This window comes from Mesoplodon mirus, assembly GCF_964341445.2.
Source record: "Mesoplodon mirus genome assembly, chromosome: 8".
Classification (NCBI taxonomy): Eukaryota; Metazoa; Chordata; class Mammalia; order Artiodactyla; family Ziphiidae; genus Mesoplodon; species Mesoplodon mirus.
Window position 1 is genome coordinate 85,941,458 of NC_138984.1, and position 16,258 is coordinate 85,957,715.

Here is a 16,258-nt window from a genome sequence, read left to right on the forward strand (position 1 = left end):
GATATTTGGATTGAAATAGCAGGGAAGCCAAGGTAATAGGTAAGAAGATGAGCATGAACTCTGAAGGGAGATGTAAGAATCAGAAAAAGGGAAATGAACTTTTTTGTCCAAAGGCAGGAGGCAGAGAGCTGGAGTAAATGCAGTGCCTAGAATTCCAACTAAGACCCTCAACAAATGCTGGGGTGTTTTTTTTCTGTTGCGCCAGCACACTGTGCGGGGAGAGCCAAATGTAACACATTTGCTTTAGGCCCTCTCCATTTACCCATCACTCCCAAACACAAGGGTTGGTGGAAGGTCTGAAACTTTTCCAGGTCTGCTTGGTGAAGGGTTTGATGGTACATTCTTAGTGGTGGGTGTTATGAGAAGGTACTGTGGTGGTGGGAGCCCAGGATCTCTTGTACTTAAACCCTCTCTCCTGGGAGTGGGCAATGAGAGTGTATGCAAAATGCCAGGCTGAGGCCAAGTGGGCTGGGCATAGTGAAGACTGGTGGAAGGCAGGGTGGTGTGTATGGAAAGTGGACGGCAAGGGCAGAGAGCTAGAGACAGAAGGCAGCAAGTTCATGATTTGGGAAGGCCAGGCTGAACACCAGGGCTAGTTTTTGTTTTTAACTGTGGTAAAAATACACATAACACAAAACTTACCATCTTAACCATTTTTAGTGTACAGCCCAGTGGCACTAAGTACATTCACACTGTGTTACCATCACCACCATCCATCCACACAACTCTTTTCATCTTGCAAAACTAAAACCCTGGCAACCCCAGTCTACTTTCTGTCTCTATGAATTTGAATACGGTGTCATATTCCAAGAAATCATTGCTAAATTCAATGTCATGAAGCTTTAGTGTCTCTATGAATTACATGTACCTGTAAGTGGAATCATACCTTGTCCTTTTGTGACTGGCTTATTTCAACTACCATAATGTCCTCAAGGTTCATCTATGTTGTTATAGCATGTGTCAGAATTTCCTTCCTTTTAAAGACTGAATAATATCACTTTGTATGTATACACCATGTTTTGCTTACCCATTCATGTGCTGATGAACACTTGGGTTGCTTCCACCTTTTGGCTATTATGAATAATGCTGCTATAAATGTATATGTACAAATACCTCTTCAGGTCCCTGCTTTTTAAATCTTTTGGATATATATATAGAAGTGGGATTGTTGGGTTACATGGTAATTCTACTTTTAATCTTTTGAGGAACCACCATACTGTTTCCCATAGGCGCTGCACCATTTTACATTCCTACCAACAGGGCACAAGGGTTCCAATTTCTCCACATTCTTGCCAACAGTTATTTTCTGTTTTTTGACAGTGCCATCCTAATAGGTGTGAGGTGCTTTGCAACTGTGGTTTTGATTAGTCATGTTGAACATCTTTTCATGTGCTTACTGGCCATCTGTAATATCTTCTTTAGAGAAACCTCTGTTTAAGTCCTTGGCTCATTTTTTTTTCTTTTGCGGTACGCGGGCCTCTCACCGTTGTGGGCTCTCCCGTCGCGGAGCACAGGCTCCGGATGCGCAGGCTCAGCGGCCATGGCTCACGGGTCCAGCCGCTCCGCGGCATGTGGGATCTTCCCGGACCGGGGCCCGAACCCGTGCGCCACCAGGGAAGCCCCTTGGCTCATTTTTTAGTCGATTTTTTTGTTGTTGAGCTTAGGGGTTCTTCATATAGTCTGGCCATTAACCCCTTATCAAGTCTATGATCTGCATATATTCCCTCCCGTTCTGTGGGTTGTCCTTTCGCTCTGCTGACTGCCTTTTGACGTGCACAAGTTTCACGTTTCGATGTATGTTCCAACTTATCTTTCTGTTGTTGCTGCCTGTGCGTTTGGTGTCATATTCCAAGAAACCATTGCTAAATCCAACGTCATGAAGCTTTTCCCTTATGTTGTCCTCTAAGAATTTTACAGTTGTAGGTCTTACGTTTGGGTTTTTATCCATTTTGAATTAATCTTTCTATGTGGTATAAAGTTAGGGGCCAACCTAATTCTTTTTTTTAATTAATTAATTAATATATATATTTTTGGCTGCGTTGGGTCTTCACTGCTGCGTGCCGGCTTTCTCTGGTTGTGGTGAGCAGGGGCTACTCTTCGTTGTGCTGTGCCAGCTTCTCATTGCGGTGGCTTCTCTTGCTGCGGAGCACGGGCTCTAGAGCACAGGCTCAGTAGTTGTGGCTCATGGGCCTAGCTGCTCTGTGGCACGTGGGATCTTCCCGGACCAGGGCTTGAACCTGTGTCCCCTGCATTGGCAGGCGGATTTTCAACGACTGCACCACCAGGGAAGTCCTCAACTTAATTCTTTTGCACGTGGAAATTCAGTTTTCCCAATGTAATTTGTTGGAAAGACTGTCCTTGCCTCATTGAATGGTCTTGGCACCCTTTGCAAAAATCATTTGAGGATGTATGTAGAGGTTTATTTCTGGGCTCCACAGGGGCTAGTTTTCGAATTTATGTGATCAGGTGATGACTGTGGCAAGAGATGAGCCAGATGAGCCAGGTTTCTTGCTTGGATGACCAGCTCAGGTGAACAGGGTGTGGGGTGGGGCTTTGTAGCACTGGTAGCGGGAGTTTACAGCTCCCTTGAAGGCAGCTCAGACCTCATCTCAATTGTGACAGGTTGGATGGGTTGTGGTAATGCAGAATGGTGCTGAGAGGTATTCTAAGTGGAAGTCCTAAATGCTGTGGCAGGAGGTGATCTATGTAGAAGTATGGGCAGAATTATTAAAAGGGAACTTACACACAAGAGGGTCTGTGACACAGGGGCTACACCTTGTTTCACATGATTTGTTTGGCTTTTGCTGGGTAGTACGTGACTAGATTTATTCACGGAGGGCTTTGAAAAGGGTCTCAAAAACTAGGATGCAAATTAATATGCTGGGGTTGGGTAGACTATGGTGGTCGAATGGCAGTGGCCAGCTGAAGCCAAGAGATTTAAGTAGGAGATACCACATCTCAGACAAATGGTCATCCATCCTAAGTTGTGGGCATCTAAAGAGCAAGGGCCGAGTCTTATTCATTCCAGCATTGTGTCTGGCAATTTCTGGCACACAGTGGATGGATGCTTAATATATGTTTGAACTGAATTGAATGTAAGTCAAGAAAACAGCAATAATTTGAAATAAGAAAACTTAACTCTTCATAGTTAGGAAAATTTCTTATGGCTAATTTAAAATACGTATATTATAGGAAGAGTGCATTTCTCCTCCCTTAAAAAAAGATAGACTTGATCACCATCCTTTGTTTAAAAAAAACTATTAATTACCACTTATTAAGCACCAATTATCTCCAGGCATCATGTCTTGCACTTGATGTGCATTATATTTAGTCCTTACAACAATCTTCAGGTAAGCAATATCATCTCCAATTACTGAGGCTCAGAGATGTTACGTGTCTTGTTTAAGGTTACACAACCAGTAGGAGCGAAGCTAGGATTTATATCCAAATGGGCCCCATGTTTCTTCTCTGAGAACCCTTTTCACCTGTTTCTACCTGGGAGCTAGCATTCTCATCTTCTAGCATGCTCTTCTTCTAGGGTTAATAAACACATTTTCTTCAGCCTCTAATCATGGCCCTTATAACAAATTATTACTAATCATTTATCTGTCTCTGGCCTTTCCCCAAGTTCTCCACGTTCTTTGAGTTTGGCATCAATCTAGCATTTAAACACTATTGAGCAGGGGAAAAAATTACAAGTTTTGACTTCAACAAAAGAACTGAATCATCTCCCTTTCCATTTTACATTGGCATAGAAACTATTTTGCACTGATTCACATATTCACAAAAAGTCAAAATTTTAAAAAGTGAACAAATAAAAGGAACAATAACCACCAGGAATCCTGGTGACAGCTGGGTGGTGAGCTGTGGTTTTGTGTACTTAACACAGACAACTGTATGAAAAGGATAGCAGCGAAAAGCACTGAGCACCTGGACCAAGCATTTCTACGTGCAAGAGCCCAGGCCCTGGCATTGTACACTCTGAGGTGAAGAGAGACAACAGGGCTCAGGAGGCAAAGCTGGACAAGTACTGTCACATGGATTTTTAGTCTCCCTGTGGTTTAGAGCAGTGCAGCTCAAGGGGTCGGTCGTGACTGGGTGCTGGTCTGGGAACTGTTTCATTCCTGGTCTGTGACAGGGTGAGCAGAAAGACCGAGTAAGTTTATAACTGATGAATCTAGTAAAAATCTTGGGCCTGTCTTTCCTTTTTCCTGTTCAACCCTTCATTCCCAAAACCTAGAGCAATGCCTGACATGTAGCTGGTAAGCACTGGCTGACAGGGCAGTAATATGGAGAGATTGTGGGGAGAGGGCAGAGACCAGGAAACAATGCCAGAAACTGGAGTATATCTTTTTTTTTTCCTACTAATTCATCTTTATTGTGTTTTATAAAAGTACTGGTCTGTGACAGGTTGGAAATGGGCAAAACAAAACAAAAAGCAACTACTGGTCCTTCACCTCAGATAGTTGGAGAAGTGCTGGTGTACAGTGAGTCGATGTAGAGGCGGTGCTTGGCAAAGTTGCTAGACCTCCTGGCCATTTATTTAGCAATCTAGTAAAGGTTTAAGTGTAGTAGCGTTCCTAGAATAAGTCACTGGTTATAACTTTGCAAATTGATTCTGTTTGCAGTCCCCGGTATTCTAACCACATACAAGTGTCAGTGCATACCCTGCGGATTCCACCCATCACTAAGGCAGATGCTTACAGACCAGGTAAGCTGCCACAGGCTTACAGGTAAATGCTGAGCAGATGACTCAGCAAGTGACTAAAAGACAAAATAGAGTCCACTCCACATTGCTCTAGTCTTGGTAGATGTGGGGTATGCTTTACCCAGCACTTACAGAACGTTTAGGTAATTCCCACTCCCGTTGTTTCTCGCCATGTAGACGGACAGCAACTGGTCTCCTCAGTGCTGTCTTCCTCATTCCTGGGAGAGGTGAAGTGACTTAGCTAAAAAGTGAATTTGGGAAATGAATTAGGCATGTTTAACCTAGTCCTTTTTCACTCTCTCTTGGAAGCCAGCTACTCTGTAAAAGGCTCTACAGGGGCAGACACCCCATGGGTAGAGTCTCATGGCTGTCCAGCTGTGGGTCTTGATTCTGGGGTTCAGTACTGGGGGGCAACTGTTTCCCTGCTCCCTGAGCCATTCTCTCCTGTACCAGCTACATTGGCAATTAAGCTCATGTTTTAATCTTCATCTGTTGGCACCTCAGTCTCTCAGTTGGTTTAAAATGTGGGCAGGGAACACAGGAATAGTACTTTGGGGGGCTTCTCAAACCTCACCAGATGGTTGTGACTGCATACCATGGTATTGTCTCATAGGCTATTCTGGCCTGTATTCTTTACTTGCCCTCCATTTATTTCCTTGCAGAGGGTCAGCAGATCTTAATCACTTGGTGACTCTATTATATTGATACCTAATCTGTTCCCCTGTGCAAAGTAGGAGCTAGACCTTCCTCTGTCACACTGGGGAATGAGGACGATCTTCTGGCTTGGCCAGTGTCCCCTTCTGCCTGTACCTCTCTGGGCGTGTTTATCCTAAAGCTGCACCCCATTTTTCCAGGTTTATGAACATCAATAAACTCATACTTTGTGACATGTCATGATGGCAAACAAGCACAAGGGCTCTGGAATCAAAAGTAAGAATCAGATAAAGGCAAATCTTTGCTCTTCTAAAAAGTATCAAAGGGGCTTCCCTGGTGGCGCAGTGGTTTAGAATCCGCCTGACAATGCAGGGGGCACGGGTTCGAGCTCTGGTCCAGGAAGATCCCACATGCCACAGAGCAACTAAGCTTGTGCGCCATAACTACTGAGCCTGCACTCTAGAGCCTGCGAGCCACAACTACTGAGCTTGCGTGCCACAACTACTGAAGTCTGCACACCTAGAGCCTGTGCTCCACAACGAGAAGCCACCGCAATGAGAAGCCCGTGTCCGCAAAGAAGAGTAGCTCCTGCTCGCCACAACCAAAGCCCACGCGCAGCAACGAAGACCCAACACAGCCAAAGATAAAAAAATAAAATAAAAATAAAAAGTACCAAAAAAAAGTATCAAGAACAAAATGTCTTAATGGCTATTTCTGTGATATAATTCAGGCAAACAGAAAAAGAGCTCATGGCCTCTGCAGCCTTCCTATTCCCAAGGCTCAGTGAAGTCTCTTTCTTTGGTTCTTCCTGAGCCAGGCTAGGAGGCATTTAAGCTTACAGTCTAGTTCTCTGAGGTTCAGTTTCAAGTCACTCTTGCTACAAACTTCTCTGACCTCACATTTTTCTTTGGGTCACTGGAACAGTATTTGGCTATTCTGCCTGTGAACACTGCCTACTTTCTCTAGGCCAGTGTGCCAGATGCTTCTGCTGGTAGCCTTTCCTAATGGTGACTGTTTGTATGTGTCTGGCTGAGCTTTAGAGGAATGACTGACCCTAGATTCCATTGTCATCATATTGACATGGTACGCTTCCTCAAATGGACCTTGTCTATGCCAATAACTTTGTCTGTAACTCCCCCCATATGGTATTTTATATTATAGATTAAGTCCTTAAAGACAACGCCTACCCCCGATGTAGTTAAGACCTTTGTCAGTCAAGGTTTTCTATTTTTATTATACAACTAACCTCAACTAACATCTTTTAGGGCTTCCCTGGTGGCGCAGTGGTTGAGAGTCCGCCTGCCGATGCAGGGGACACGGGTTCGTGCCCCGGTCCAGGAAGATCCCACGTGCCGCGGAGCGGCTGGGCCCGTGAGCCATGGCCGCTGAGCCTGCGCGTCCGGACCCTGTGCTCTGCAATGGGAGAGGCCACAACAGTGAGAGGACCACATACCGCAAAAAACCCCCCCAAAAACCCCATCTTTTAATGTAAAGAATGTATTAATATATAAAAATATAGGCTCCAGGTTTAGAAAGCCACTCTCTTTGGAAAGTTACTGACACTTCATAACAAACTATTAATAAATACCCCAAGGCAGGATGAATCAAGAGTAACTTACATTCATATATAAACATAACTATAGTATAGATAAAGTTTCATAACTAGAATAAAATTTAATGTAAACGTGCCAAAGAGAAGAAAGCACGAGATTTATAAAGCTTACATGAAGTCAGAAAATGTTCAACTGAGTAATAACCAAAGCTTCATTAACTTGGCAGTCTTGGGGACTTAGAAAGTGAGGTAGCTCAAGCCAAATTCCTTGGGTGTTACAGTCCCTCCCGTCCCAGGCCAGGCAACTGGCAATGGAACTGCAGTAGGGGTAAACACTGCATGTGTTGTACATCGTTTTCATTGTAGGTAAAAACCAGCAAACAGGGAATTCTTTATTCTTAAGAGTTTCCCTGTGCCCATGATCAGCTTCTGCATGCACTTGGAGGAGCGACAACCCTATTAAAATGTCTTTTAAAAAGCTAAAGCTAAATGACTAAACATTAAAGCTTTGAGGAATGGGGGGAAAAAACCTACAAGGAAAGCGTCAGCTTGCTTATCCAGGGAATGAGCAGAATTTAATTCTCATTCCAGCATGGGGCTGCTAGGCACCCAGCTCCTTTCACTCTGGGTAGAAAACAAATCCCCAAGTTGCTACCCAGCCAAACTTTAAAGGCCAGTCAGGAAATGAGCAGCACTCCCGAATGGGAAACGCTGGATCAGTGTTTTTTCTAAAGTAAACAAAAGATCTGCAAAAGTATTTCCTTGCACTATTTGGCAAGAGAAAGAAGCACCTGGAGAGTGAGTTAGGAAGAGAAAGCCTATAAGACAAGGGAGTAAAACAAGGATGGTTATAATGAAGCTTTGTCTTTGTCTCACTAATCTCCAGAGCCCAAGTATTCTATTACGAAACAAAGCAGCAAATGAAGAGATGCTCAGAAAGACTGGTTGATTAAGAATACATTCATGGAGAGGATAAACAGAGTAAATGCTTTTCTGGATCCTGAATTTCATCTTTCATTTGGATTTTTTAAAAAACCTTTAAAAATATCTTCCAAAGAGTCAAAGTGGAATATATACATTAAAATAAATGAGGGCTGTGAAGGAAGATGTATGAGCAAGGAGAAAAGCTATTATCCTTAGAGGCAGAAATTTCCTTGCTTCAATGCGGCATGTGACACTGGCAATTTCAGCCATTCTCTTTCAGTGCAAGTTCCAAATACTGCTTAAGGGGACGCTGTTCCAGCTCACCTGAGGGAGTGCGGCGTAACTAAAAATGTATGGAGAATTATCACGTCTGTTCAGCAGGACAGCCTCAGGAGAAAGACGTTACTCTCAAAAGGCAGGAGGTGAGAGAAATGAGGCAGCAATTGCATAGTGTTCCTTGTGTTAAGTACACAGCATTAAAAAAAAAAAACCCATCAACAAACTAATGCAAGAGACTCAACAGCATCTCATCATTAATTTTAGGAAGTTACACAGTTTTAGAGCTTTTTCTCAATGAGAAAGGCTTAAAGACTTGAAGGGTGACTGACCTTCCCCAAAGTTTTTTTTTTGCGGTACGTGGGCCTCTCACTGCTGTGGCCTCTCCCGTTGCGGAGCACAGGCTCCGGACACGCAGGCTCAGCGGCCATGGCTCACGGGCCCAGCCACTCCGCAGCATGTGGGATCTTCCCAGACCGGGGCACAAACCCATGTCCCCTGCATCGGCAGGCGACTCTCAACCACTGCGCCACCAGGGAAGCCCCCCAAAGTTTTTTGAAACAACCAACAACTGATATATAAAGATTAAGTAAGAAAAAACTAATTTTTCTGCAATGAACTAGGAAGTGTCACATAAAGGAGCAATGGGTTGAAAACACTGCCAAAGAATTTGTGTAAGGATAACAAAACTCATAGTTTTCCTGGACTAAACCCCACCAGCCCAAGTAGGAGATGTTCGGGGCTTTTTAGGAGGCAATGAACAGCTCACCTAATTTAGTAGTTAACACCTGATAGAAAAGCATATATTTTCTGGAGTCCAGACTCTACTTAGTGCCTATCTGCTGGAGAAAATCAAAGATAAAGACATAAATCACTGGGATGCCAAGGACACAGCTAACTAAATGCTATTTGTGACTACTTGAAGTCCATGTGCTCCTAAATATTATTTTTTTCTCCTTATGTAATGTTAACATGTATTTATCCATTCACCTGCCTCTAGCTGTTCCTGACTAAAGGTTAAGTGGTTGTGAAACCACATGCACCGTAGAATCCAAAGCAGCTGTTTTAAACTCTTGGACAGTGGTGGTGCCTCGTAGCTTGCTTTTGATGAGCTCCGGGAGCAGCTGAGGGTGAGCTGTCTTTGACCATCCGGAGGTTTTAATGTGCTCCATGCAGATCATGCCAACCTGGCTTGCCAGAGTTGGGGTCATTGTGCACTGAGACACTTCAGGATGGTGCTCAAGGCAGCTGTGCTCTACCGCCACCTGGGCCCCTCTGGCAGGTGAACTTGCATTTTCAATTTGATGCTGTTTTTCTTACCCTCTGTAGGGACTCACACGCAGAACTATTATTACTTGCATGTTGCTGACTCATATGCAGAGGAAAAAGTAATTTTGTCTTAACACCTCTTCCCTGTCATTTAAGGCATATGTTAATGAAAGATAGATTTTGGCATCCACTCTCCTCTGCAGCTTTGAGGCCACAGTATATATTCATTATAAATGAAGATGCAACTGTTATTTTACTTCTATTTATATTTATAACTACACCAAAGCCAACCTGCAGGTAACTGTGCCTCTCAAATCCCAAGCCATATTCCAAGAAATGCTCAACATGTCATGCTTGAATTGGCATTATTGTACATACAATGTTTTAAACAAAGATGTTTTCACTCATTTTATTATTGACACTCCCTGATCACATATTTTAGATTATGCTGGAGCTGATCCCTTTGAGGGTTCCCCCTACCCCCTTGCAGTACAGACTGATTTATTTTCTTTAAGTGAGGAGTGTGCAAGTGATGGGTGCTCTGTGTGCTCGCAGGGGAGCCAAGCAGAAGGCTGAAGCCCGAAGGGGGTGGGGCGAGAGCAGAAGTAAATATATGCAGAATGCTGAAAAGAGCTGACTGCAAGCTTTTGCTTTGTCATTCCTCTCTGTTCCTTTCCATCTCTTCCTTCCCAGTTTGTAACTGTGGATAAGTACTACCTACTTATTTCATACAATCACTGGATCTAGAATGAGCTGTCTCCTTGAAGATCGTCTGATCCAAACTCCCACCCATTGCTATAATTCTCCGCTTGATTCAGGAGCTCTTTTTCTTCTCCAGCAGCTTTCCCGAACAGCATTTGAGTCTATCAATTAAAAGTGTACTGATGAGACTAGAGGTTTTGGAATCAGACACTTCTGGGCCCAAATTGTGTTTCTGCCACTGACTCGCGGTGATATCCTAGGCAAATTACCCAATACCTCAGAGCTCCAGTCTTGTCTGTTAAATGGTTACAATAAAAACTAATTCATAGGAGTCTGAGGATTAAATGAAGGAATAATGTGGTATATAAAAGTGTAGTGTATAAAAGACTTAGCACCCAGAGGTAAATTAAGAGCAGCTAAGCGGTTCAACAGGAACTAGGACCCATGCTTCCTGTCTGACTTGCAGGCAATATTTTTCCATGCATTTTACTGTCTTTCTCACAAGGTCTCATAAAACCACTGAGAAAGTTTCTGTTGCTGGAGTACTCTGTATGCTGCCTTGTAGACTGTAAATACTGTTATTAATAACAATACCTCACATATATTCAGTGCTTTAGATTTTACAGTGCACTTTTCACAAGGAGGGCAGGTGAATACCCACACCAACACGTCCACTGATGACTCACAGAGGCAGAAAGCAGGAGCAGAGGCTCAGAAAAAGGCCTATTAATGATGCAAATGTGAAGTTATCTGCACTTGTGAGGAGCATAACAAACATTAAAACCAATTAGAAGTAATAATGCATGATATATTCTGGCTTCAGAAATTGGCTTTGATGAGTTGGAAAACCAGAGGAATACAGCATAGGAGTCTGGGGGCAAGAATTTAAGTCACCTGATGTTGAACGGTTTACATGGTCCTGATGCCCCGGAGGGCAGCTCTTTGCATACAGGTGAATAATTTTCACGTACAAATGAGTATAGCAACGATTTAGACTGCATGATGGTAGAAACCTCGATGTGTTCATAATTTAGATAGACGACGTATACGGAACTGAGACAAGCAAAGCAAGTAAGTTCTCAGAAGTCAACATTAACTGAGTGTTTCAATACGACAAATGTGTCATACCGAAATGCAAAACTTTTAATAATAGAAACCGTTACCTTGGCTTTCTCACAACCTTATGAAACAGTACTTCATGTGTGTGAGAATTTTTACATTTGGAAAATGCTCAAAAGTGAATTTTTATAAATGGAGGAAAACAGAGGGTGCATTTTTAGTACAGCATATTTCATTGTTTCTGTATTATAAAATGAAGGAACACATCTTTTTCTGTTAGAAAGAAAATAGTCCTTTTGAAATTCAGCTCCCTCAGCAGATGAATTTTTAAGATTCAAACTCTGACTAACTAACTAGTTCTAGCTCCATGGATGTGAGGGAAAAAATGAGAATTTCATGCAGTTATCAAATATTTTAAACTAATACCCAAGCAGATACATTTGCAACATTTCATGATTTCTTAATATCTATAGGCAATATTCCAAATCAGGTCTTTCTCTTTTTTTTCCTCTGCCAAAAAAATCTACATTTTGGCTGGCACCAAACTCTAAGTAGGGGGTTGATTCAGGTAGGCTAAGGGAGAGAAGGACTGACCAGACAAGCAGAAGACACTGATAGAAATGGCCCATTGAGCAGCCATGTGGAATAGGAGGTCTATGCTAGACAGAGCCCAAAAGAGCCCAGTTTGTGTCTCACAGTCCAAATTTGGTTGATGTATTTTTGAAGTTTCTAAAGGTTAACTACATGCTGTAATACATTATAGAAAGACACGGAGCAGAATTTTACTGTGCCAGTCAAGAAGCTGGCTTGAATCTGCTATTTAGGACAGAGAGAGACAGTACAATTTACATGTATGAGAATGTGGGAATAATTTTACCTTCTGTTGTTTTTAAAACCACCTTGGGCCATGATTTTTAAACTGAGACACAAGAAGATCTGCTGGGGTTCCCATAGCAACATTAACTTATCTAACTGCCCTTGCTGTACGTAGTACCTTCGTTACAGGTTTGGCTTTTAAATACATACTTTAATTAGGAAAACAACTGAGTTAAGAGTCTCAGGCAAATTTTGACTTTTATATTTACTGCATATTTAAACAGAAACCTTGATATTGTACTTCTGAGGACTTGTTATCAAGGCAAATGTATGCAAAAACCTTCTGTGGTTTTCCTTGCCCCGATCTCTGACCTCACTGCATTCCATTCTGTTGACAACTCCTCAATCAATCTCTAAATATATTTATAACACACCATGGCTAGGATAAAACAGAAATAAACCAACCTCGGATGGCTCTAGTCCAGAGACTAGAACCCAATGCACCCTCTATTCAAGGCTGTCTATAAGCTGACGCCCTCCCCATCTTTTCTCCACTATTCTGAATCATGAATATCCCCACCAAACATACCTGTCTTCTCACCATCTTCTGAGAGCATATGTTCTAGGACTAGCCTGAGACCTACCTCCTCCCCAGAACCCTGATTCTTTCCCTTGCATCCCACAGCTGATCTTTCTCTCTCTTCAGAACCATTATTACTCCTGCTACCACCACACGATGTCTGTGACTGGGCAGCAACCCTCCCCTCTTTTTTGATAAGAGTGTCTTGATTTTCCTTTGAGGAACTTGCCTCCATTCCATACAGTCTGGTGGTGCCATCAGGTAACCTGTCCTGCCCCAGTCTGTCAAAAGATGAATCCATGATCCAAATCGGACCAATCATATTCTTCCAGGAAGTTGAATTTTAAGTGAGTTCAAAAAGGAAAAATAGTTGGAACTGATCATTCTGATGGTGGTCCTTTCAAGAGATTGTCCATGTCTTCCAGATTTCTGTGGCTCATAATCAATCAAGCATATCAGCTAGCTGATAAGCTCCCTATTTGAGTACTTGCTCACATATTATCTTAGATCATGATTTAGAGGCTTGGGATGCACAGTTTGCTTTGCCAGCTAGAGCCTATTTATGCTCTCAGAAGACAGAGCTGGGTCTTTATTTATTGTATTATTCCATATAATTCAGCACAACGTAAGTACTCAGTATATGCTGTATAATGAATGACAGACCAGTTTTAGAAACTCCATTTTTACCAAGTGCAATTTGCAAGCCAATTTATGTCTTTTTTGAAGCAAGGTGGTAAATAATTTTTTTTTTTTTTTTGTACGTGGGCCTCTCACTGTTGTGGCCTCTCCCGTTGCAGAGCACAGGCTCCGGACGCGCAGGCTCAGCAGCCATGGCTCACGGGCCCAGCCGCTCTGCGGCATGTGGGATCCTCCCAGACCGGGGCACGAACCCACGTCCCCTGCATCTGCAGGCGGACTCTCAACCACTGCGCCACCAGGGAAGCCCATAAATAAATTTTTAATTGCTACGATTTAAGAATTTTCTTGGGTATGACAGTTGTCTTAAAGAAGGCTTCCAACTTGTACACCTAAGAATAGCCTGAAAATAATATTAGCATTGGTCATACTTCCCCAATTTTAGGAAAGGAAAGAGAAACTAAAATTCTGTTTCAGACATTAGTCTGTGAATTAAAAAAAAAACAAAAGTTTTTTTGTTTTTTTATTTTATATATATATTTTTTATATATATTTTATAAAAATATATATACTTTTGTCTTGGTCTTGTGACTTTCCTTGGAAACAAGGTGAGCTGCTTCTCTGCTATCAGTTAACAGTGGAGGAGAGTTCAACTGTGTTCAACTAATGTATAAATAAAGTAGATGGGTTTTTCTCACTTCTAAAAAATGGGAGGTTTCTGCTTCTCAGAATCATCTGACTTATATCGGTAATTTAACTAAATGCTTATAAAACTCAAAGAACAAACAAAATGGTTAAGATGTAATAAATCCAAACAAGCTTTAGCATATTAAGTTTTGAAAACACAGAATATTGTGCTCTCTTCCAAATCACTTACATGTGCTTAAAATGCACAAAAGAGCCCACCTATGGTAAACAGCAGGATATACAAATTCTCTTCTTCTGTCTTTTCAAAAATGAAAGATTTACAGAAAACTTTGAATAGTGTAATCCTCTGGTTTGTACCTTAACATGATACATAGTTCAGCCATGAGAAAAGAGTGAAAATACCAATTTGGAGCTTCTCTGAGTGAAGGGTAATGGTTTCTGGAATTTTCCTTGAACCCACACTCGGTGCATTTTCACTTTTTTTTTCCTATTAACTTGTAAGCGACGATCGACCAGATTTTGCTTCTCATTTAACCCAGCCTTGCAGAACATATCGTGGACTTCCCCTGTGAGACAAGAATGGCAGTCAAATGTATGATATGTGACTTGGGGGGAGGGGCAGTCAGGAACAATGGAACATTAATGGAATTAATGACCATCTGAATTTTCATTTATACCAAGAAACATTCTCTAGTACAAATTGGTGAAGGAAACCCATGACACCAAGTGGGTTTCTTCTATTTCACACAAACACACCAAGTATAAACAGTTGAACACAGCAGGTGTTAACAGATATACAACACTATCGGTTGCAGCTTTCAATATTTTGAAAGGTGCCCAGATCTGAGTTTTTGTTGGTTTGCAGAGACCCCAAATGGCACATTGTAAAAGTACTCACATAAGTTTGGGGAAAGTCCTTGAATGCAGGATTTATTTTAAATGCTTTTTTTAAAATGAGAAATTGACAAGAGATAAGTAATTTTCTAAGGACTCTTAAAATCACATTCCCTCTTTTGGCTGTGGCACGTCATCAATTTTTTCATATCTGGGTTAACAGTACCTCAGAAATGGAAGCTTCGTTAGGGTATGAGGATGAAACAAGTGATTCTTTAAATTGGAAAAATATTAAAAGGCAAAAAGGCCATTTTCAAGCTTTTACATATAACAGTTATAATCACTAAGGTGTAAAGACATCTAATGTTTATTCAACTCTTGAAGCCACATTTTTAGAGCTTTTAAGTTTCTCCCTGCAAATAATACCCAAGGAAAGTTTTTACAGCTAATTATTTCCTCTTATAGATAAGCATACCTTTTGTAAAGAAATATGCTCTGGTACCATCTCCTCGAACATAAAAGTTTTCAGATAAACAATGCCCTAAAAAAAAAAAAAGTGTGATAAGAGAAACTTAGTATTCCTTAAGAAAACCACCACCAACAACAACAAAATTGACATGAAATGTAAACACAGCATTCTTTAAAACACAAGAAAATAACTCCAAACTGAATATACCATTACCCCTTTTAAAACGAAGCTGAGTCTTATCATATCTTCCATAGTCCCGAAATAACAGCATGCCCCCAGGTTTCAATAACTTGGACAGTCGTTTTACAACACCTTGCATCCTTTGAAAACAAAGCAAGAGACTCTGTGGAAGTCTTGTTTTATACGTCACATGTAACCTCCTTAATGATAAAATAAGCACAGCTCAATGAGGCCAAAGAAATGTAAGCCACAAATATAAGGGGAACAAAACCAAAAATATTTTGTATAGAAAGAAAAAAGGACACCAACCTTCTAAATAATCAGATTCAAAAAGCCTAGAATATCAAGAAATCACCCAAATGACCAGAGTGGTAACTTCACAGAGCTTGATGTATAATGTCAATGCTGAACTGCAAAACCACATAGACATTCCTGATATTAACAGCAAATTAAGGTAGTTCCAAGGCAGAAAAAAATGAAGTCGTTTCATTTTCCTTGCAAGATAAAAAATATGCCAGAACTGTCCCAATCAGACATACCTAAACGGGGATCACCTTTCCTCCAAAACTAGCTGCTTTTCCTCCTGACTTCTTTATTTAGTTCAAAGGTACTAAATTCACCGAAGTGTAACACCTCAGATAAATCTTTGACTTCTTTTATTTTTCTCTTCTTCCACTATCCTCAGCACAACCATTTGGTCATCAAATTGTATGTCTTTTTTAAAAAACTACATATTTGATAGTTTCTCTCTCTCATTTCCCATTGGTACTCCCTTAGTATACAAACTCCAACATCCTCAGGCTGGAAACAGAATTGCTTCTTAACAGATGTTATTATTCTCCCTGCCAATCCTTCCTGCATATTATTGATGAATTAGTATGCTTAAAATGATGGTTTTGTCAAGTCATCCCTTTGCTCAAATTTTCATGATTTTAATCCATAGGATAAAAT

At 41.4% G+C, this 16,258-nt stretch overlaps 1 protein-coding gene across 1 annotated transcript in view; it reads right to left on the reverse strand.

Moving 5' to 3' along the window:
• Positions 1–4,027: 4,027 nt before the first annotated feature.
• Positions 4,028–16,258, reverse strand: part of METTL8 (methyltransferase 8, tRNA N3-cytidine) — an 89,313-nt gene continuing 77,082 nt past the window's right edge. The window contains exons 8-11 of the mRNA XM_082631549.1: positions 15,341–15,447; positions 15,134–15,199; positions 14,227–14,390; positions 4,028–4,949 (exon numbers count right to left, since the gene is read on the reverse strand). Of these exons, the coding sequence (XP_082487675.1) occupies positions 4,848–4,949; positions 14,227–14,390; positions 15,134–15,199; positions 15,341–15,447 (439 nt within the window). The 3' untranslated portion in view covers positions 4,028–4,847. The remainder of the gene's footprint in view (positions 4,950–14,226; positions 14,391–15,133; positions 15,200–15,340; positions 15,448–16,258) is intronic.